Below are 19539 nucleotides of genomic sequence, written 5' to 3' on the forward strand. Positions count from 1 at the left end.
CTCCTTATCTGGAGAGTGTCTCCTAAACAACCTTTCACAAACTAAAATCAAAGAGAAAAGGACAATTTTGGCCTTCAGTGTGCATGGAGGCCAACATCACTTGACACAGTTTATATAAGTGACACAGCTGTTATGATGTAAAAATCCCACCTTCCCCAAACTGATGAAGCATGTGGAATAACAAGTGGAGTCAAGAGTGTTTTCCTCCGATAGGCTACTTACACACACACAAACACTAACTCTCTGGATGCAAAAGATCAAGTGAGAGGGTGGTTTAAGGTCACTGATTTGCTTAGAAATACAGAAATATGCAAGGAAGAAAAGGAAATGGGTGAGAGAATTTTTCACTCCATTTATAGTTCAGTTGTGCCCCCTACTGGTAATGCAATTTGGGTCTGCAAGGGGTAGGTAGGGGCTATATAAATGGCCTGTTGACTGATTTAAATTGTCTGATTTAGTTTTAGTAAATTGTTTGATTTTCCTTTATTCAAGGAAAATTTAATTCATCATGATTAGCTATTTATGTGTTTCGACACTATCTGCTTTGATTAGTGGTAAGTAAGGCTACTCTTAGGTCTCAAATGACACGCCTATAAATACAAACCGATTTAACGTTTGCCAATCAATACATTTTTTTATCAAAGTCAATTTATACAGTAACATTCCTAGATTATGACAGGTAGCCTACCAGTATTTAGTTAGAAAGACGTCACTACTACTGTTACCTGGATCTCTGATTGGCTCAGAGAGTCGATCCGGGTACTCGGCTGGAAGGCTGGAAAGAGCCTATAGGTACCAATATGGCGGAGGTAAGAGGGAAAATAGGGGAGAAGCATCAGATTTTAAATCGATGTTTTTTTACATTTTTGTCGTTAACTTTCTTTTTAAATGTTATCGATTTCATAGATTAATGTTTTTTTGTTCTATATGTGTGGTTTTGTGTAATGATTGCCGCAATTGCCTCTAAAATATGTTGAAATGTATATACCGATCTTTCACGACAAGGCCTGTGCGCGTTCTCAGCTGCTTTGCTAACATCGACTCGGTAGATTGAGACGGCAATTTGGTGGAGGAAGAAAATAAGACATTATTTGCAAGTAATTGCGATGGTATTTTTCGGTTCTTGTGAATACAAAATAATGTAAAAAATCTTTAATGACCGGGGAATTGTTCCCAGTTTTAGAAATACCGTGTAGCTAAACAAAACGATTTTTTCCCCCTCTAGCCTAGGTTTTCCTGTGTAACGTTAGTTAATAAGATTACCTTTCTCGACCATTTCCGAACACCGACAGTTTGTGGGAAAACTGTCTATTGTTGTTATTTTGCGTCCCACATCCAAATGTTATCCTATTGCTAGCATATTTACTAATAATACGATAACATTACATCAAACCGCTTATCTATACGGTTGGTAACTAGCTGAGGAACACTCAACTCCGTTCTCTTATATCGAGGCGGAGTTGAGTTTTGATAACTGGTCGCGGGATTTGTTAGCAACAACCTTGAGTCACCATCAGTCGATTCTTGTCAAAAGGTAAATTCTAAAACCGCATACTTGTACCAATGTTTGTCCTGTACAACTGCGGTCCTTTCGCAGGGTGCTGAAATGAATGCTTTTACTAAAACTTTTAGCAAATACAACCACCGACTGTTATCTAATTTGTGTTGCTCGGTTGCAAACTGGTCTCAGAGCATTTCATATTATTCTGTACGTAAATCCGAGACACTCCATTTAGTATGATATGTTACGTTTGGTCTGGTTCCATAAGACAGATGGGTGGGTGAATAGGTTGCGAGTTCGAATCTAATCACGGATAACTTTATAATTTTAGATCGTTAGTAACTTTTCCACTACTTTGAGCTAACCCTTCACCTAACCTTAACCCTTTTTAGCTAAACTTAACCCGAACCAAAAATGTCATCTTCAATGCGGTAGGGACATCCCAAGGGTCCCGGATAGCATGGAGCCAATTGAATCTCATCTTACGAAGCTAGTATGTACAAGGAAAAGTTGGTTGTAATTGACATTTTTACAAGAATCTACTGATGTTTTCGACAGTGTAACAGAGCAGCATTCACATTAGCCTGGGCAGCTGCTAGTGGGGTTTATGGATGTCTATTATGGGCTTGATGTGAATGAAGAATGTTTTATGTACGAACCGGTCACTGGGGGACTAGAGTGCATTACTGGTTGTACACTAAGACTAATGGTGGAGATCCATAAAGCCCACTAGCGACAGCTCAGGCTACATTCATGTATAGTATTTCATCTTCAATGTTGCTTCATTTGTGCTCATATATTTTTGTTCTTCTAAACAGGCTTCCTTCGGGAGTTCGAGCCCAGGTAATGTAGAAATAATATATATAATTTTTAAACACAATCCTTATTTCAAACAATAACAAAGTGTCACTCCGGCTGTTTTTATAAAAAATCGGAGGGATGGGTCTGGATAAATGTGTAACCACTCTCAAATTCATAGACAGGGGTATGGATTCAAGGACTGACCATCCATGATATAAAAATTATAGTTTTAATCATGTTTTTAAGCAATAGTGTTTGTTTACATTTATGTTGTTTACAAATATTGGAGTAAAACAAGCATGCATACAGTACCAGTCAAAAGTTTGGACACGCCTACTAATTCCAGGCTTTTTCTTTATTTTTTACTATTTTCTATATTGTAGAATAATAGTGAAAACATCCAACTATGAAATTACAAATATGGAATCCGGTAGTAACCAATTTAAAAAATATATATACTTTTATATTTGAGATTCTTCAAAGTTGCCACCCTTTGCTTTGATGACAGCTTAGTCACACTCTTGGCATTCTCTCAACCAGCTTCATGAGGTAGTCACCTGGAATGCAGTTCAATTAACAGCTGTGTCTCCTCACAGCTGCTCATGTCCCTTAATATTGATGATGTGGTTCTTACTGACAATAAGCACATGGCTGAGCTCTTTAACCACCACTTCATTAAGTCAGGATTCCTATTTGACTCTAACATGCCTCCTTGCCCGTCCAACATTTCCTCATCTCCCATCCCTTCTAATGCAACTATCCCCAATGCTTCTTCCTCTTTTTCCCTTGCCCCGCTACAAAGTTTCTCCCTGCAGGCAGTCACTGAGTCCGAAGTGCTAAAGGAGCTCCTTAAACTTGACCCCCAAAAAACATCTGGGTTAGGTTTCGACCCTTTCTTCTTTATGGTTCCTTCCCCTATCATCACAAAGCCTATCTCCAACCTTTTTAACCTGTCTAAGTCTGGCTCCGTAACGTAACAGCAAGTGAAAGTGCAGGGCGCCAAATTCAAAACAACAAATATCCCATAATTAAAATTCCTCAAGCATACAAGTATTTTACACCATTTTAAAGATAACATTCTCATTAATCCAGCCACAGTGTCTGATTTCAAAAAGGATTTACAGTGAAAGCACCACAAACGATTATGTTAGGTCACCACCAAGCCACAGAAAAACACAGCCATTTTTTCCAGCTAAAGAGAGGAGTCACAAAAAGCAGAAATAGAGAGAGAATTAATCACTAACCTTTGATGATCTTCATCAGATGACACTCATAGGACTTCATGTTACACAATACATGTATGTTTTGTTTGATAAAGTTCATAGTTATATAAAAAAAATCGGAGTTTACATTGGCGCAGTAGTTCTAAAACATGCGGTGATATTGCAGAGAGCCACATTAATTTACAGAAATACTCATAATAAACATTGATAAATATACGACTATTATACATGGAATTTAGATAAACTTCTCCTTAACCTCCTTTAGGATAGGGGACGGTTGCGTCCCACTTGGGCAAAAAACAGGGAAAATGCAGCGCTGCAAATTCCAAAAAATATAAAAATCAAACTTTCATTAAATCACACATGTAAGATACTCAATTAAAGCTACACTCGTTGTGAATCCAGCCAACATGTCAGATTTTAAAAAGGCTTTTCGGTGAAAGCATAAGAAGCTATTATCTGATGATAGCACAATAGTAAACAAAGAGTAGCATATTTCAACCCTGTAGGCGCTACACAAAACGCAGAAATAAAATATAAAACATGCATTACCTTTGACGAACTTCTTTTGTTGGCACTCCAATATGTCCCATAAACATCACAATTGGTCCCTTTGTTCAATTAATTCCGTCCATATATATCCAAATGTCCATTTATTTGACAAGTTTGATCCAGAAAAAAACAGCTTCCAAAAAACGCAACGTCACTACAAAATATTTCAAAAGTTGCCTATAAACTTTGCCAAAATATTTCAAACTACTTTTGTAATACAACTTTAGGTATTTTTAAACGTTAATAATCGATCAAATTGTAGACGGGCAATCTGTATTCAATACAGGAACGAAACCAAAACACCACTGCTGTTCACGTCTTGCGCAACTCACAAATGTGTCCCCAGTTCCGAGTTGGCCTACTTATTCAATGCACAAAGGATTAACCTCAACCATATTCTGAAGACTGGCGACATCGTGTGGAAGTGGTAGCAACTGAAAATGGATTGCTATTAAATATCCAATGGCAACGACAATGTTGTCAACAGAGAGTGGGGAGAAAGAAAAAATCTGAACAGTTAGTCCTCGGGGTTTTGCCTGCTACATAAGTTCTGTTATACTCACAGACATGATTCAAACAGTTTTATAAACTTCAGTGTTTTCTAACCAATACTACTGATAATAATATGCATATATTAGCATCTGGGACAGAGTAGGAGGCAGTTCACTCTGGGCACGCTATTCATCCAAAAGTGAAAATGCTGTTCCCTATCCCAAAAAGGTTAACCTGTCTCCTTTCTGTGGAGGTTCCCATTGCTTGGAAGGCAGCCACAGTTCATCCTTTATTTAAAGGGGGAGATCAAGCTGATCCTAACTGTTATATGCCTATTTCTATTTTGCCCTGTTTATCAAAAGTGTTGGAAAAACTTGTCAATGATCAACTGACTGGCTTTCTTGATGTCTATAGTATTCTCTCGGGTATGTAATCTGGATTCCGCTCAGGTTATGGATGTGTCACTGCAACCTTAAAGGTCCTCAATGATGTCACCATTGTCCTTGATTCTAAGCAATATTGTGCTGCTATTTTTATTGACTTGGCCAAAGCTTTTGATACGGTAGACCATTCCATTCTTGTGCGCCGGCTAAGGAGTATTGGGGTCTTTGGCCTGGTTTGCTAACTACCTCTTTCAAAGAGTGCAGTGTATAAAGTCAGAAAATCTGCTGTCTCAGCCACTGCCTGTCACCAAGGGAGTACCCCAAGGCTCAATCCTAGGCCCCACGCTCTTCTCAATTTGCATCAACAACATAGCTCAGGCAGTAGGAAGCTTTCTTCTCCATTTATATGCAGATGATACAGTCTTATACTCAGCTGGCCCCTCCCCGGATTTAGTCTTAAATGCTCTACAACAAAGCTTTCTTTGTGTCAACAAGCTTTCTCTACCCTTAACCTTGTTCTGAACACCTCCAAAAAGGGTCATGTGGTTTGGTAAGAAGAATGCCCCTTTCCTCACAGGTGTGATTACTACCTCTGAGGGTTTAGAGCTTGAGGTAGTCACCTCATACAAGTACTTGGGAGTATGGCTAGATGGTACACTGTCCTTCTCTCCGCATATATCAAAGCTGCAGGCTAAAGTTAAATCTAGATTTAGTTTCCTCTATTGTAATCTCTCCTCTTTAACCCCAGCTGCCAAACTAGCCCTAATTCAGATGACCATCCTACCCATGCTAGATTAGAGACATAATTTATAGATCGGCAGGTTAGGGTGCTCTCGAGCGGCTAGATGTTCTTTACCATTCGGCCATCAGATTTGCCACCAATACTCCTTATAGGACACTGTACTCTATACTCTATAAATTGGTCATCTGAGGAACCTGTCGCAAGACCCACTGGTTGATGCTTATTTATAACTCCCTCTTAGGCCTCACTCCCCCTTATCTGAGATATCTCCTGCAGCCCTCATTCTCCACATACAACACCCGTTCTGCCAGTCACATTCTGTTAAAGGTCCCCAAAGCGCACACATCCCTGGGTCGCTCTTCTTTTCAGTTCACTGCAGCAAGCGACTGGAACTAGCTGCAACAAACCAGCACTCAAACGGGACAGTTTTATCTTAATCTCTTCATTCAACGACTCAATCATGGACACTCTTACTGACAGTTGTGGCTGCTTTGTATGATGTATTGTGTTGTCTACCTTCTTGACCTTTGTGCTGTTGACTTTGCCCAATAATGTTTGTACCATGTTTTTGTGCTGCTACCATGTTGTGTTGCGGTCTTGTTATGTTGTTGTCTTAGGTCTCTCTTTGTGTAGTGTTGTGATGTGTGTTTTGTCCTATATTTATATATATATATTTTTTTTTATCCCAGGCCCCCGTCCCCGCAGGAGGCCTTTTGCCTTTTGGTAGACCGTCATTGTAAATACGAATTTGTTCTTAACTGACTTGCCTAGTTAAATAAAGATAATACAAATAATTTGTGGAATTTCTTTCCTTCTTAATGCATTTGAGCTAATCAGTTGTGTTGTGTCAAGATAAAGGTGGTGTACAGAAGATAGGGCTATCTTCCAAATAGGGCTAAGTCCATATTATGGCAAGAACAGCTCAAATAAGCAAAGAGAAACAACAGTGGCTGACCTTCATGTCTTCAAGTAATGATGCAATCTGGAAAATGTCAAGAACATCAAGCGCCATGATGGAATTGGCTCTCGTGAGGACTGCCAAAGGAAAGGAAGGCCCAGAGTTACCTCTGCTGCAGAGGATAAGTTCATTAGTGTTACCAGTCTCAGAAATTCCAGCCCAAATAAATGCTTCACAGAGTTCAAGTAACAGACGCATCTCAACATCAACGGTTCAGAGGAGACTGAATCAAGCCTTCGTGGTCGAATTGCTGCAAAGAAAACACCACTAAAGGACACCAATAATAAGAAGAGACTTGCTTGGGCCAAGAAACACGAGCAATGGGCGTTAGACCGGTGGAAATCTGTAATTTGGTCTGATGAGTACAAATTTGAGATTTTTGGTTACAACCGTTGTGTCTTTGTGAGACATGGAGTAGGTGAACAGATGACCACATGTGTGGTTCCCATCATGAATCATGGAGGAGGTGTGGGGGTGCTTTGCTGGTGACACTGTCGGCGATATATTTAGAATTCAAGGCACACTTAACCAGCATGGCTACCACAGCATTCTGCAGCAATGCGCCATCACGTCTGACTTGCGCTTAGTCCCACTATCATTTGTTTTTCGACAGGACAATGACCCAACACACCTCCAGGCTGTGTAAGGGCTATTTGACCAAGAAGGAGAGTGATGGAGTGCTGCATCAGATGATGAGTTGGACCGCAGAGGGGGAAAAAAGAAGCCAAGTGCTCAGCATATATGGGAACTCCTTCAAGACGGTTGGAAAAGCATTCCTCATGAAGCTGGTTGAGAGAATGCCAAAGCTGTCATCAAGGCAAATGGTGGCTACTTTGAAGAATCTAAAATGTTTTGTTTAACACTTTTCTGGTTACTACATCATTCCATATGTTATTTCATAGTTTTTATGTCTTCACTATTATTACACAATGTAGAAAATAGTAAAAAAAAAAAAAACCCTTGAACGAGTAGGTGTGTCCAAACTTTTGACTGGTACTGTATATTGATATCGCAACTAAGGATTCCAGTTTTAATGGAATACTTAAGTTATGAATATGACATGTCCATTTTCTGTTCAGTTGATGTTTATTATGATACCATGAAGCTAAATCTGTTAATTAAGAAATATTGAGAAAATAATTCCATGAAAATGATGCTTTGGGTGAGACAATGGCATTGGCAGTGCCAGTTTTGCAGAGTGCATCTAATTTATTTGCCATTTGTCCTCAATGGTGCCATTCAACTGTGATCTAAAATAGTTTTCCCACTCCACAGTTGGCTCTTTATCGTCTGAAGATCATGACTTTGATCCGACAGCAGAGATGCTAGTCCACGAATATGACGACGAGAGGACTTTGGAGGAGGAAGAGTCATTGGAGGGCGAGAGAAACTTTAACTCAGAGATAGCCGATCTGGAGAAGGTTGGTTGGCTAATAACAGGAAATAATTCCCAGTTTCCTTTCTTTTGGACAGGAAATGTAGTTGTTGCTTTTATCGGAAGGTTTTTCATTCTGTCAATGTTTGAATGACCACTTCCTTCCCTACTATAATTAATCAAACGTTATAGGCTAGAGGGGGGGGTATTGTATCACATGGAACTTCTTGTCAAACCATCCTTCATATAGCATACATGTATTATCATGATTTGGATTGTAGAGACGTGATCTAAAGTGATTTCTGTTTGTTGTAACAGGAGGGGAACATGCCGTTGGAGGAACTGCTGGCCATCTACCGCTATGAGGCGTCTGTCAGTACGGCTGCGGGCTCCAGCATGGACAGCTTTTCTGGGGAGCTGACGGATGAGCTGCCAGATATGACTTTGGACAAGGTGAACAAAATTCATTCCAATATTTTCCGATTTGGTAAAGGGAACATTGTCACAGTGTACTGTAGAGCCAATTTGTAGATATTCAAAGATGTTTTCAGTCAAGTTCTATCCCAACTATGATTACATTATAAGTGTCTGTTTTACTTCTGTATTACCTACAAAGTGTGTTTACGACAGATATGGAACAAAACAACTTGTAGCTTTTAGGATCAATTGATCCTTGGTGGGCTCCCAGCCCTAAATAACAGTTACTGATGTAGCTAATGGTTACTAACGATAATTGGGTTCTTCCACAGGAGGAGATAGCTAAAGACCTGCTATCAGGGGACTATGAGGAGGAGACCCAGTCATCCGCTGATGACCTCACCCCTTCAGTCACCTCCCATGAGGCCACCGACTTCTTCCCCAGAACACTCAGATGTAAGGCAATTAAAACTTTATTAGGACATCTCAGGGATAAATGATAAGACATTGTCAGAGCTCAAGAGCACAATTATAAAACACAATTGGTCAAATTCATATGTTTTATAGTGTGAATATTATGAGCCACTGCAATGTTTTGTTTGTTATTGTTTCCCAAGTTTAGCCTGCAGTATACCGTCATTGAAAACTCATAATGTCAAAAATACTGTCAAGTGCAGGTGTCATTATAAACAAAAGTACTTTAAAGATATACTTCTCCTTAATGCAACCGCTGTGTCAGATTTCAGAAAAGCTTTACAGCGAAAGCACACCATGGAATAATCTGAGTACAGCGCTCAGAGACCAAAACAATCCATACAGATACCCGCCATGTTGTGGAGTCAACAAAAGTCAGAAATGGCATTATAAATATTCACTTACCTTTGATCTTCATCGGAATGCACTCCCAGGAATCCCAGTTCCACAATAAAGGTTTGTTTTGTTCGATAAAGTCCATAATTTATGTCCAAATACCTCCTTTTTGTTCACGAGAACCAGGTCCAGACGAAAAGTCAAAAAAGTTATATTACAGTTTGTAGAAATATGTCAAACGATGTATATAATCAATCTTTACGATGTTTTTATCATAAATCTTCAAAAATGTTCCAACCGGACAATTCCTTTGTCTTTAGAAATGAAAGGGGACGTAGCTCGAGCTCACGGCTGCGCGCGAGACTTCAGGTCATGGCATTCTGCCAGACACCTGGTTCAAACAGCTCTTATTCGCTCCCCCTTCAAAGTAGAAGCCTGAAACAAGGTTCTAAAGACTGTTGACATCTGAAGCCTTAGGAAATGCAATCGGACCAAATTAGGCAATGACTTGAAAACCTACAAACCTCCGATTTCCCACTTCCTGGTTGGATTTTTTTCTCAGGTTTTTGCCTGCCATATGAGTTCTGTTATACTCACAGACATCATTCAAAAAAAAAAAACTTCAGAGTGTTTTCTATCCAAATACTAATAATATGCATATCTTAGCTTCTGGGCCTGAGTAGCAGGCAGTTTTTCAGGCCGTAGCAGGCAGTTAACTCTGGCCACCTTATTCTTCCACTCAAAACTGTCCCCCAGCCATAAGAAGTTAACTTATTTATCTTGTTAGCTTTGACAGCATTTATCCCCTCCTAAACATTCATTCCATATTTTAATGGCCTTGTCACGTGATTAGTTGATAAGCACAGGGTCCCATTCGTATAACAAGCATTCTAATGGGGCGTGCCCGTTCTGTCTTTGTATTGTCAGCTAATACTATCTACGACGGTGATAAGGAGTCCGAGTGTGAGGAGGACGGCCCAAGCCTAGAGGACTCCAGAAAGGTAGGAATCTTGTCCTCCTTTTAAAAGTGACTTGATTGAAGAAGATACAGGATTAAGTTTCTCATAAGCACAGATTGGAGGTCAGTTCTTTTATTTTTCAATGGTTAAGGTTGTTTAGTAACGTTATTCGGTTAAATGATCCTAGACCTGCATTTACTGATGGTAGAAACATGAGGCTGCATGTTCTGGGGGTAAATCTGTTTTGTATTTGCATTTCACAGGAAATAATGGTGGGGTCGCAGCACCAAGCAGAGGTCCCCACCCACCTCTGTCACTATGGCGACGATAAGGGTGAGTGCAGGCTTTCTCAAGAGGTTAACCCATAAACCCGTTGCACTTGACAGTCAGACATTTAGCAGTGTTTCCAAGTGTAACGTTGCACAGAGTGTCTAACATTGTGATTCTCATCTGCCATTTTCATGAAGTTTACGAAGATGATGACCAGTTGCTATGGAGCCCGGACGTGTTGTCAGAAAGCAAGGTCAGGGACTTCCTGTGTGAGGCGTCGTCACGGGCGACCGATGAGAGGACAGGAAGTGACATGGCAGGGGCTCATGTGAGCGACAATGAGCAGGTCAGTCATCGCTACACGTGATGGTCAATCTTCATCTAGCGGTCTGTCTTACTGGCATTGTGGAAGACTTCTTTAAGACTCGCTGGATGTCATAACATTAGACATTCTCCAGCTGCCATCTCAAAGTTATTGTCCGTCTGTCAAAGTTACATGATTGTCATGGTTGTTGTCAATGTAAGTCATTGACCTATTCCTCTGTCGTTTCCCTGTAGGCTCTGTATGAGCTTGTGAAATGTAACTACAATACCCCTGAAGCACTGGAGAGGTATTGCAGTAACGTGAATTCATCACAGGGTAAGGTCACCATTTTGAATAATTAGTAGACTCTTTCAAAAATGTCACTGTTGGGAGAGGGAAAATGACCCCTTGTGATTATTACAGAGGAATCCCCACCGTGGTCTGAAGATGAATGCAGAAACTTTGAACATGCACTACAGCTATACGATAAGAACTTTCACCTCATACAGAAGCATAAGGTGGGACTCTCTCTCTCTGTTACTGATTTTAGAAGGTGATGAAATGATTGTAATATCATGTTGATAGCTTCTGTAAGGATATGAACATGCATACTTTATTTACCCTTTCTTTAAAAAGCCTGTGGCACTAACTTCCTGTGTTGGAGAACTCTTCTTTTCATCATGTATTTCTGCCCTTCATCAGGTTAAGACACGGACGGTAGCTGAATGTGTGGCCTTTTACTACATGTGGAAGAAGTCGGAGCGCTTTGATTTCTTTGTCCAGCAGAATCGCTTTGGCAAGAAGAAGTATAGCAGCTATCCTGGTGTAACGTAAGTGATCATTCAGTATGCTCAACAACCGTAGTAACTGAGGTCTGAATTCATTGCCGTTCAAAAGTTTGCGGTCACTTAGAAATGTCATTGTTTTCCATGAAAACATAAACTTAGCACAAAAAAACCTTCCCCTTTTCAGGACCCTGTCTTTCAAAGATAATTTGTCAAATCCAAACAACTTTACAGATCTTCATTGTAAAGGGTTTAAACACTTTTTCCCATGCTTGTTCTATGAACCATAAACAATTAATGAACATGCACCTGTGGAACGGTCATTATGACACTAACAGCTTATAGACGGTAGGCAATTAAGGTCACAGTTATGAAACCGTAGGACACTAAAGAGGCCTTTCTACTGACTCTGAAAAACAACAAAAGAAAGATGCCCAGGTGCATCCCCTGACCCGCAGGATGCCCTGCAATGCGAGGACGATCAGCTGTCCATCCTGTCTCCCTATAGCGCTGTCTTAGGCATCTCACAGTACGGACATTGCCATTTATTGCCCTGTTCATCTGCGTGAATGTGCCTTAGGCATGCTGCAAGGAAGCATGAGGACTGCAGATGTGGCCAGGGCAATAAATTGCAATGTCCGTACTGTGAGATGCCTAAGACAGCGCAACAGGGAGACAGGACGGACAGCTGATCGTCCTCGCAGTGGCAGACCACGTGTAACAACACCTGCACAGGATTGGTACATCCGAACATCACACCTGCGGGACAGGTACAGGATGGCAACAACAACTGCCCGAGTTACACCAGGAACGCGCAATCTCCTCCATCAGTGCTCAGACTGTCCGCAATAGGCTGAGAGAGGCTGGACGGAGGACTTGTAGGCCTGTTGTAAGGCAGGTCCTCATCAGACATCATCGGCAAAAACGTTGCCTATGGGCACAAACCCACCATCTCTGGACCAGACAGGACTGTCAAAAAGTGCTCTTCACTGACGAGTCGTGGTTTTGTCTCACCAGGGGTAATGGTCGGATTTACGTTTATTGTCGAAGGAATGAGCGTTACACCGAGGCTTGTACTCTGGAGCGAAATCGATTTGGAGGTGGAGGGTCCGTCATGGTTTGGGGCGGTGTGTCACAGCATCATCGGACTGAGCTTGTTGTCATTGCAGGCAATCTCAATGCTGTGCATTACAGGGAAGACATCCTTCCCCCACATGTGATACCCTTCCTGCAGGCTCATCCTGACATGACCCTCCATCATGACAATGCCACCAGCCATACTGCTTGTTTTGTGTGTGATTTCCTGCAAGACAGGATTGTCAGTGTTCTGCCATGGCCAGAGCCCAGATCTCAATCCCATTGAGAATGTCTGGGACCTTTTGGATCGAAGAGTGAGGGCTAGGGCCATTCCCCCCGGAAATGCTGAGTTGACATGAAATGAGTTGCAAAATGAATAGGAAATATAGTCAAGAAAAAATGATTTTTTTTTAATTGAAATAATAATTGTGTCCTTCAAACTTTGCTTTTGTCAAATAATACTCCATTTGCAGCAATTACAGCCTTGCAGACCTTTGGCATTCTAGTTGTCAATTTGTTGAGGTAATTTAAAGAGATTTCACCCCATGCTTCCTGAAACACCGCCCACAAATTGGATTGGCTTGATGGGCACTTCTTACCATACGGTCAAGCTGCTCCCACAACAGCTCAATAGGGTTGAGATCCGGTGACTGCTGGCCACTCCATTATAGACAGAATACTAGCTGACTGCTTCTTCCCTAAATAGTTATTGCACAGTTTGGAGCTGTGCTTTGGGTCGTTGTCCACAGGGTATGGCATGGCGTTGTAAAATGGAGTGATAGCCTTCCTTCTTCAAGATCCCTTTTACCCTGTACAAATCTCCCACTTTACCACCACCAAAGCACCCCCAGACCATCCCCAGACCATCACATTGCCTCCACCATTCTTGACAGGTGGCGTTAAGCACTCCTCTAGCATCTTTGATTTTTTTTTTTGCTTTTCACTAATGTTCTTCTTTGTGATCCGAACACCTCAACTTTGATTCGTCTGTCCATAACACTTTTTTCCAATCTTCCTTTGGCAAAAGAACACAGACACTGGAAAATCTTTTATTTTTATTGACCAGTCTGAGATATGGCTTTTTCTTTGCAACTCTGCATATAGAAGGCCAGCATCCCGGAGTTGCCTCTTCACTGTTGAGGATGAGACTGGTGTTTTGCGGGTACTTTTTAATGAAGCTGCCAGTTGAGGACTCAAACTAGACACTGTAATGTACTTGTCCTCTTTCTCAGTTGTGAACTGGGGCCTCCCACTCTTTCTATTCTGGTTAGGGCCAGTTTGCTGTTTCTGTGAAGGGAGTAGTACACGGCGTTTTATGAGATCTTCAGTTCCTTGGCAATTTCTCTCATGGAATAGCCTTTATTTCTCAGAACAAGAATAGACTGATGCGTTTCAGAAGAAAGTGCTTTGTTTCTGGCCATTTTGAGCCTGTAATCGAACCCACATATACTGATGCTCCAGATACTCAACTAGTCTAAAGAAGGCCTGTTTCGTTTTATTGCTTCTTTAATCAAAACAACCGTTTTCAGTTCTGCTAACATAATTGCAAAGGGTTTTCTAATGATCAATTAGCCTTTTAAAATGATAAACTTGGATTATCTAACACACCGTGCCATTGGAACACAAGAGTGATGGTTGCTGATAATGGGCCTCTGTACGCCTATGTAGATTTTCCATAAAAAATCTTCCGTTTCCAGCTACAATAGTCATTTACAACATTAACAATGTCTACACTCTATTTTTGATCAATTTTATGTTATTTTAATGTACATTTTTTTTTGATATTCTTTAAAAAACAAGGACATTTCTAAGTGACCCCAAACTTTTGAACAGTAGTGTATGTCGACGGAGTTCTCTCTGAATATGTTGATGGCCTGTGAAAGCAAATGTTATTTTAATGTACTTGCAACTACACAAAAGGGGTGGACATTGCTAATGGTTATTATGGGAGTATGTGTCTGTGTGTGTTAACATCTTGTGTGTTCCCCCTGCCTGCAGGGACCTGATGGACCGGCTGGTGGACGAGGCGGAGGGCCTGGCAGTAGACAGCTCCTCCTCTGTGTGCTCAGGCGGAGGAGGAGGGGTGAGGATGGAGCCCACCACAGAGCAGCAGCTCAGCCTGCTCAACTCCATCACTGCCAGCGACCTCACAGGTTAGTCAACAGGGTCTCAGACTCTCAACATGGTATGTAGCACAAACTGACCCTCTCCTTCCTTGATAGGCTTGTGAAAAATAGTTACTCTAACTTCAGATATGGCGTTCGGTATTACATTACACAGATTATACACAACAATACAACTTTATGCATTCAACACAAGTCCTAAAATCAATACATAAGAAATCCACAGATAACCAAGTAGTTTATTTATGTTTCCCCATCCCTCAGCCCTGAGTAACAGCGTGGCCACAGTGTGCAGCCCAGCGGAGGTGAGCTGCCTGGACTCGTACGGTTTCCCCCCTCTGGAGAGCCTTCACCGGGGGTCCCTGGCACAGGAAGAGCCCCTGGGCTTCCCCTCCAACGGAGGAGATCCCGACTGTCTCAACATGCTGGACGCTGGCTTCTACCACTCAGACCTGGGCCAGCGGGGAGGGGTGTACGGGGGCAAGGACTGCGAGCGGCCTTCTAAGAGGCTCAAGTTGGCGCTGCCCGACTCTTTCATCAACGACGTTTCTGTGGGTAACCTCGGAGTGGATTTTGAGGGGCGGCGGAACACGGCACACCACCGCATCACCGGCGCCAAGATGGCGGTGTCCGTCACGGACTTTGGGGGCTTGGCGGGCAGTGGGGAGCCCAATGGGTTTATGGGAGCACATGCACGACGTCACAGCACAGCGCTCCAGTCAGAGTGACCACCCCCGCCCCCAGAATCCCTCTTTTAAATCCACCATCCCATGTGTACATAAGACTCACTCACTGGAGATTTTTGTTTAATAATTATATATACACATCTATTTCGTTTTGGATTTTATTTGTGAAATATGACATCAGTGATGTCTTTATCGTATAGAACAAAAAATCTTGATTTCTCAAGAGTTTATATAGCCATTTATTTTCCGCGGCCCTGAGATGTCAGTGTCCATGTGGGGCCCAGCCTGTCCCGGAGGCTGCGGATAGACAGTTGTGTTTTGTTCCTCATCACCCACATCTACAGACGACTTCTTCAAAGCTACGTAATCCTGCCACTCATATACAGTTGCCAAACCAGCTTTGTTCTGGTTTACTAAGTTTGTTCATTATTAAAGTGGTATTTTTGATTAACAATCAGTGTTTACAGGTACTTGCAGAAACCAAGCTTGGTCAAATGTGTTTTGTCCGAGAGGAGCCTGGGTTTTGTACTTAATGCAACAACACTCGTTGGTGTTGAGGCGGTGTAGATTTTAACTAGGAGCATATCAGTTGCTAGGATGTTTTTCTCTCCCTCTCGCCTTTGTTTTTGTTCCTGTGGAAGCTTCTTTTGTACTCGGCTTGCTTTTTTCAGACTTTTAACAGTCTGAAGTGGCCAAACCAGAGGAGAATGTTCTAGACTTTTAACAAAATATTATATGATGATTTTCCTCAGTGTTCAGCTGTGACAGAGCTTGCCAAAACATTTTAAACCTTTTTTAAATCCGCCAATTTTATTAGCGGAGTCAAGTGATCAATGTAAAGGCTGGGTCTGACACCCAACTAATCTGGGCAGTTTTATCTGTTCATCATATTATCTGAAACATGCCCTTATAAATCTGTCTCTTATTGCCCCAGAAATTAGCCAATATCATGACAATATTTTACATTATGACAGAACAGTTTTTGGATTGGCATTATAGCGTTGCACTGAGATGTCATGTGTTCAGCTCCAGTAATGTATATAGTTTCTGCCCTACTCTTAGCACAACATGTATTTCTTCATAAATATATTTGGCCCCAGTTGAGTGCTAATTGTGCTGTTTGCATGTTCATCATGGAGCTTGATCAATCTGCAAAAGTTATGGTTTATTTTTTTTCCCTCTACTGTATTGTTCATTATTGAAACTACTTAAAAGGCCTGCATAAGCTTGTTAGCAGTATTATTTCATTATTTAAAGCCACTTTTTTTCCTTTTCTGCAACTTCCACTGTACTGACTGGAGGATGCCTTGTATTAACCAGTCCATAATTTAATGTCCAGTTGCAGTCTAACAGAGATTCAACTTCTATTTCTCTAGACTGAACTAATTGTGAATTGTTGAGTGTTGGGGGGGGGTCATCATTGTCTTTTTAATGTATGCAGTAGTGATTGCTTAATTTACCTATGCATTGTGAATTTGATAATTTGTTGGTTTCAGGGGTGTATATATACTGAACAAAAATATAAACGCAATTTCAATTTTTACAGAGTTACAGTTTACAGAAGGAAATCAGTCAATTGAAATAAACAAATTAGGCCCTAATCTATGTATTTCACATGACTGGGCAGGGGCTCACCCGCTGGGTGCCAGGCCAATCAGAATGAGTTTTTCCTCACAAAAGGTCTTCATTACAGACAGAAATACTCTTCCCCCCCCCAGACTATCCCACAGGTCTGGCAACCGCTCTGGTGGACATTCCTGCAGTCAGCATGCCAATTGCACGCTCCCTCAACTTGAGACATCTGTGGTGTTATGTGTCAAAACTGCACATTTTAGAGGGGCCATTTATGTCCCCAGTACAAGGTGCACCTGTGTATTGACCGTGCTGTTTAATCAGCTTCTTGATATGCCACACTTGTCAGGTGGATGGATTATCTTGGCAAAGGAGAAATGCTCACTAACAGGGATGTAAACAAATTTGTGCACAACATTTAGAGAAATAAGCTTTTTGTGCATATGGAACATTTCTGGGATCTTTTATTTCAGCTTATGAAACATGGGACCAACACTTTACATGTTGCATTTATAGTTTTGTTCAGTATAATTCTGAATGTCACCCACAAAAGTCCATAGATTTCTTACATAAGCATTTACCATACAATAATTCACTATCCTGAGTATGTACAGATGGGTTTTTTGCATTGGTTTTACCTAGCTAGGCGTTATCTAGTCATTCTGTTTCTATGGCAGACATTGGAGTCAGCTTGTTTGTTCACCTTGCATTATTTCCCCAAATGTGGACAGTTTCGTGTAAATAATTAACTAATAGCCTTAAATGTCTTCATTGACCTCTTTAAACTTGTGAATCTGTGTTGATACAAATACTTAAAATTAGATTCCTTGTCAAAAGGCAATAATGTGTCTATGTACTGACATTACATGTTTTTACATTTTACTGATTGGCTTTTGGTGTTTGGATATTTGGGGGGGGGGGGGGGGGGTTCCCTTGGCAGTGGGAGACAGCAAAACAATGCATGCTAGCTGTGTGACAGTTCTCGAAAATGTACAACTTAAAAAGGCTTTACCTAAGACGTATTAATATATTATTCAATGTTGCATTTTGAAGTTGCAATCATAATGTACAAATACCATTTTGTTACTCTTCATTTATTTCCTTTACACATTTCTGTCTTTACACATTTCTGTCTTGGTGAAAGGGATGGCTTCTGTAGTCAGTATGTTGAAAGCTGCGTCTTGTTCAGAATCAAGCCCTCGTCCCTTAGGTACTTTCATAGATTTGGGCCGTATCCACAAAGGCTCTTATTCATTGTGATCTAAAAGGCCAAACTGATCCTAGATCAGCACTCCTACTCTGAGACGCTTTGTGAATACGGTTGGATAGATGGAACCAAAATGGCAGATGAACTACTACCATATTGCTTATACCTATCCAATGCTTTCAGATACATCAAGTGCCTAGGGGTATGTACCAGACCATTGTTACTCACCATCATCAAAGTGCAGATGTCGTGGGTGTCTCCAGGCTCTCTCTAGCTTTAGCAGTGCAGTGATATTTATTTCACCCTATGGTTTGGTATAAAGACTCAGAAATACTGTCTGAATGTAAAGGCCATTGACTAGTAGATTAATATTTTGATTTTACAACCCTGTCCTGAAATCTCATAATGTGATATTTTTTGGAAATCTCTGGAGAGACTTGTGTGTAAGAAAGCACTAATTTCTTTTTATATTTTGTATTGTGTTTTGAAGTTTAATAGTATAAAAAGATATAGCAGTTGTGGTTGTTTAAAAAAATAATATCTAGTTCTTTGAAGTAAAGAAAACACCTTTTTGTGAATAAAACATAAATGTATATCCAGAAATATAGACAATCAACATATTTACTATCGAATGTTCAAGAGAAACTCGCTTTTGTTTAAGAATTGTACATAGACACTGAATTGTTTTTTTTCTTTGGGTTTTGTTAAACATTTTGTATTTTCTGTTCTTTAATACCTGATGTACAGATCCAGAAATAAAGCTCTGGAAAAGATCTCAAGATTTCTGCTTTACTCAGTTTTATGTGCATTAACTTGTGTGACAGCACAAGTGAATTTCTGCTTTTTGTGGTGGATCTCTCCCCAAAATTGGTCGCCGTCCCCTAATAGCCTAATCCCTACACTTAAGCCAAAATTAGTCTTTTGGGCCTTAATATCTTTCCCTTCTTTTTTTTTTTTACATGCATTTTTTTTTTTACATAGGCTTAAACCATTAATGGTGACACAATGTTACAAATGTTGGACACATTATTAGGCCTACAGAAATGGCGTGGTTAAATCTTGTTTATTCTGTTGCTTGTGAAATGTCAACTGTTATTGACGTGTTCAAATGGTGGTGAAACGTATTACATTGCAACAGGCTTTTGCACATTTGCAGAGACGTGGCTAGCAGACAGACATTTTTCACAAAGAAAGGGTGAGAGATTGGCTATATCGAACATTCAGAATGGCCAGCGCGCGCGTCTTTGGCTTCAAGGGATGTTGGAATCTGCTCAATGCAAAAGATTTCCTTTTCGATTGCAA

At 40.9% G+C, this 19539-nt stretch overlaps 1 protein-coding gene across 1 annotated transcript; it reads left to right on the plus strand.

The window, feature by feature from the left end:
- The first annotated feature begins 742 nt into the window (after positions 1-742).
- Positions 743-19016, plus strand: LOC115111698 (mesoderm induction early response protein 3-like). Its single transcript, XM_029638032.2, is given in 14 exon segments — positions 743-809; positions 2320-2344; positions 7928-8073; positions 8346-8480; positions 8777-8900; positions 10182-10255; positions 10477-10546; positions 10681-10829; positions 11042-11123; positions 11211-11305; positions 11490-11617; positions 14648-14802; positions 15037-15428; positions 15430-19016. Coding segments are annotated over 14 exon segments (1737 nt in total). The 5' UTR covers positions 743-800; the 3' UTR covers positions 15583-19016.
- Positions 19017-19539: the final 523 nt, after the last annotated feature.

The sequence above is a fragment of the Oncorhynchus nerka genome, linkage group LG27 (assembly GCF_034236695.1).
Source record: "Oncorhynchus nerka isolate Pitt River linkage group LG27, Oner_Uvic_2.0, whole genome shotgun sequence".
NCBI classification, from domain to species: domain Eukaryota; kingdom Metazoa; phylum Chordata; class Actinopteri; order Salmoniformes; family Salmonidae; genus Oncorhynchus; species Oncorhynchus nerka.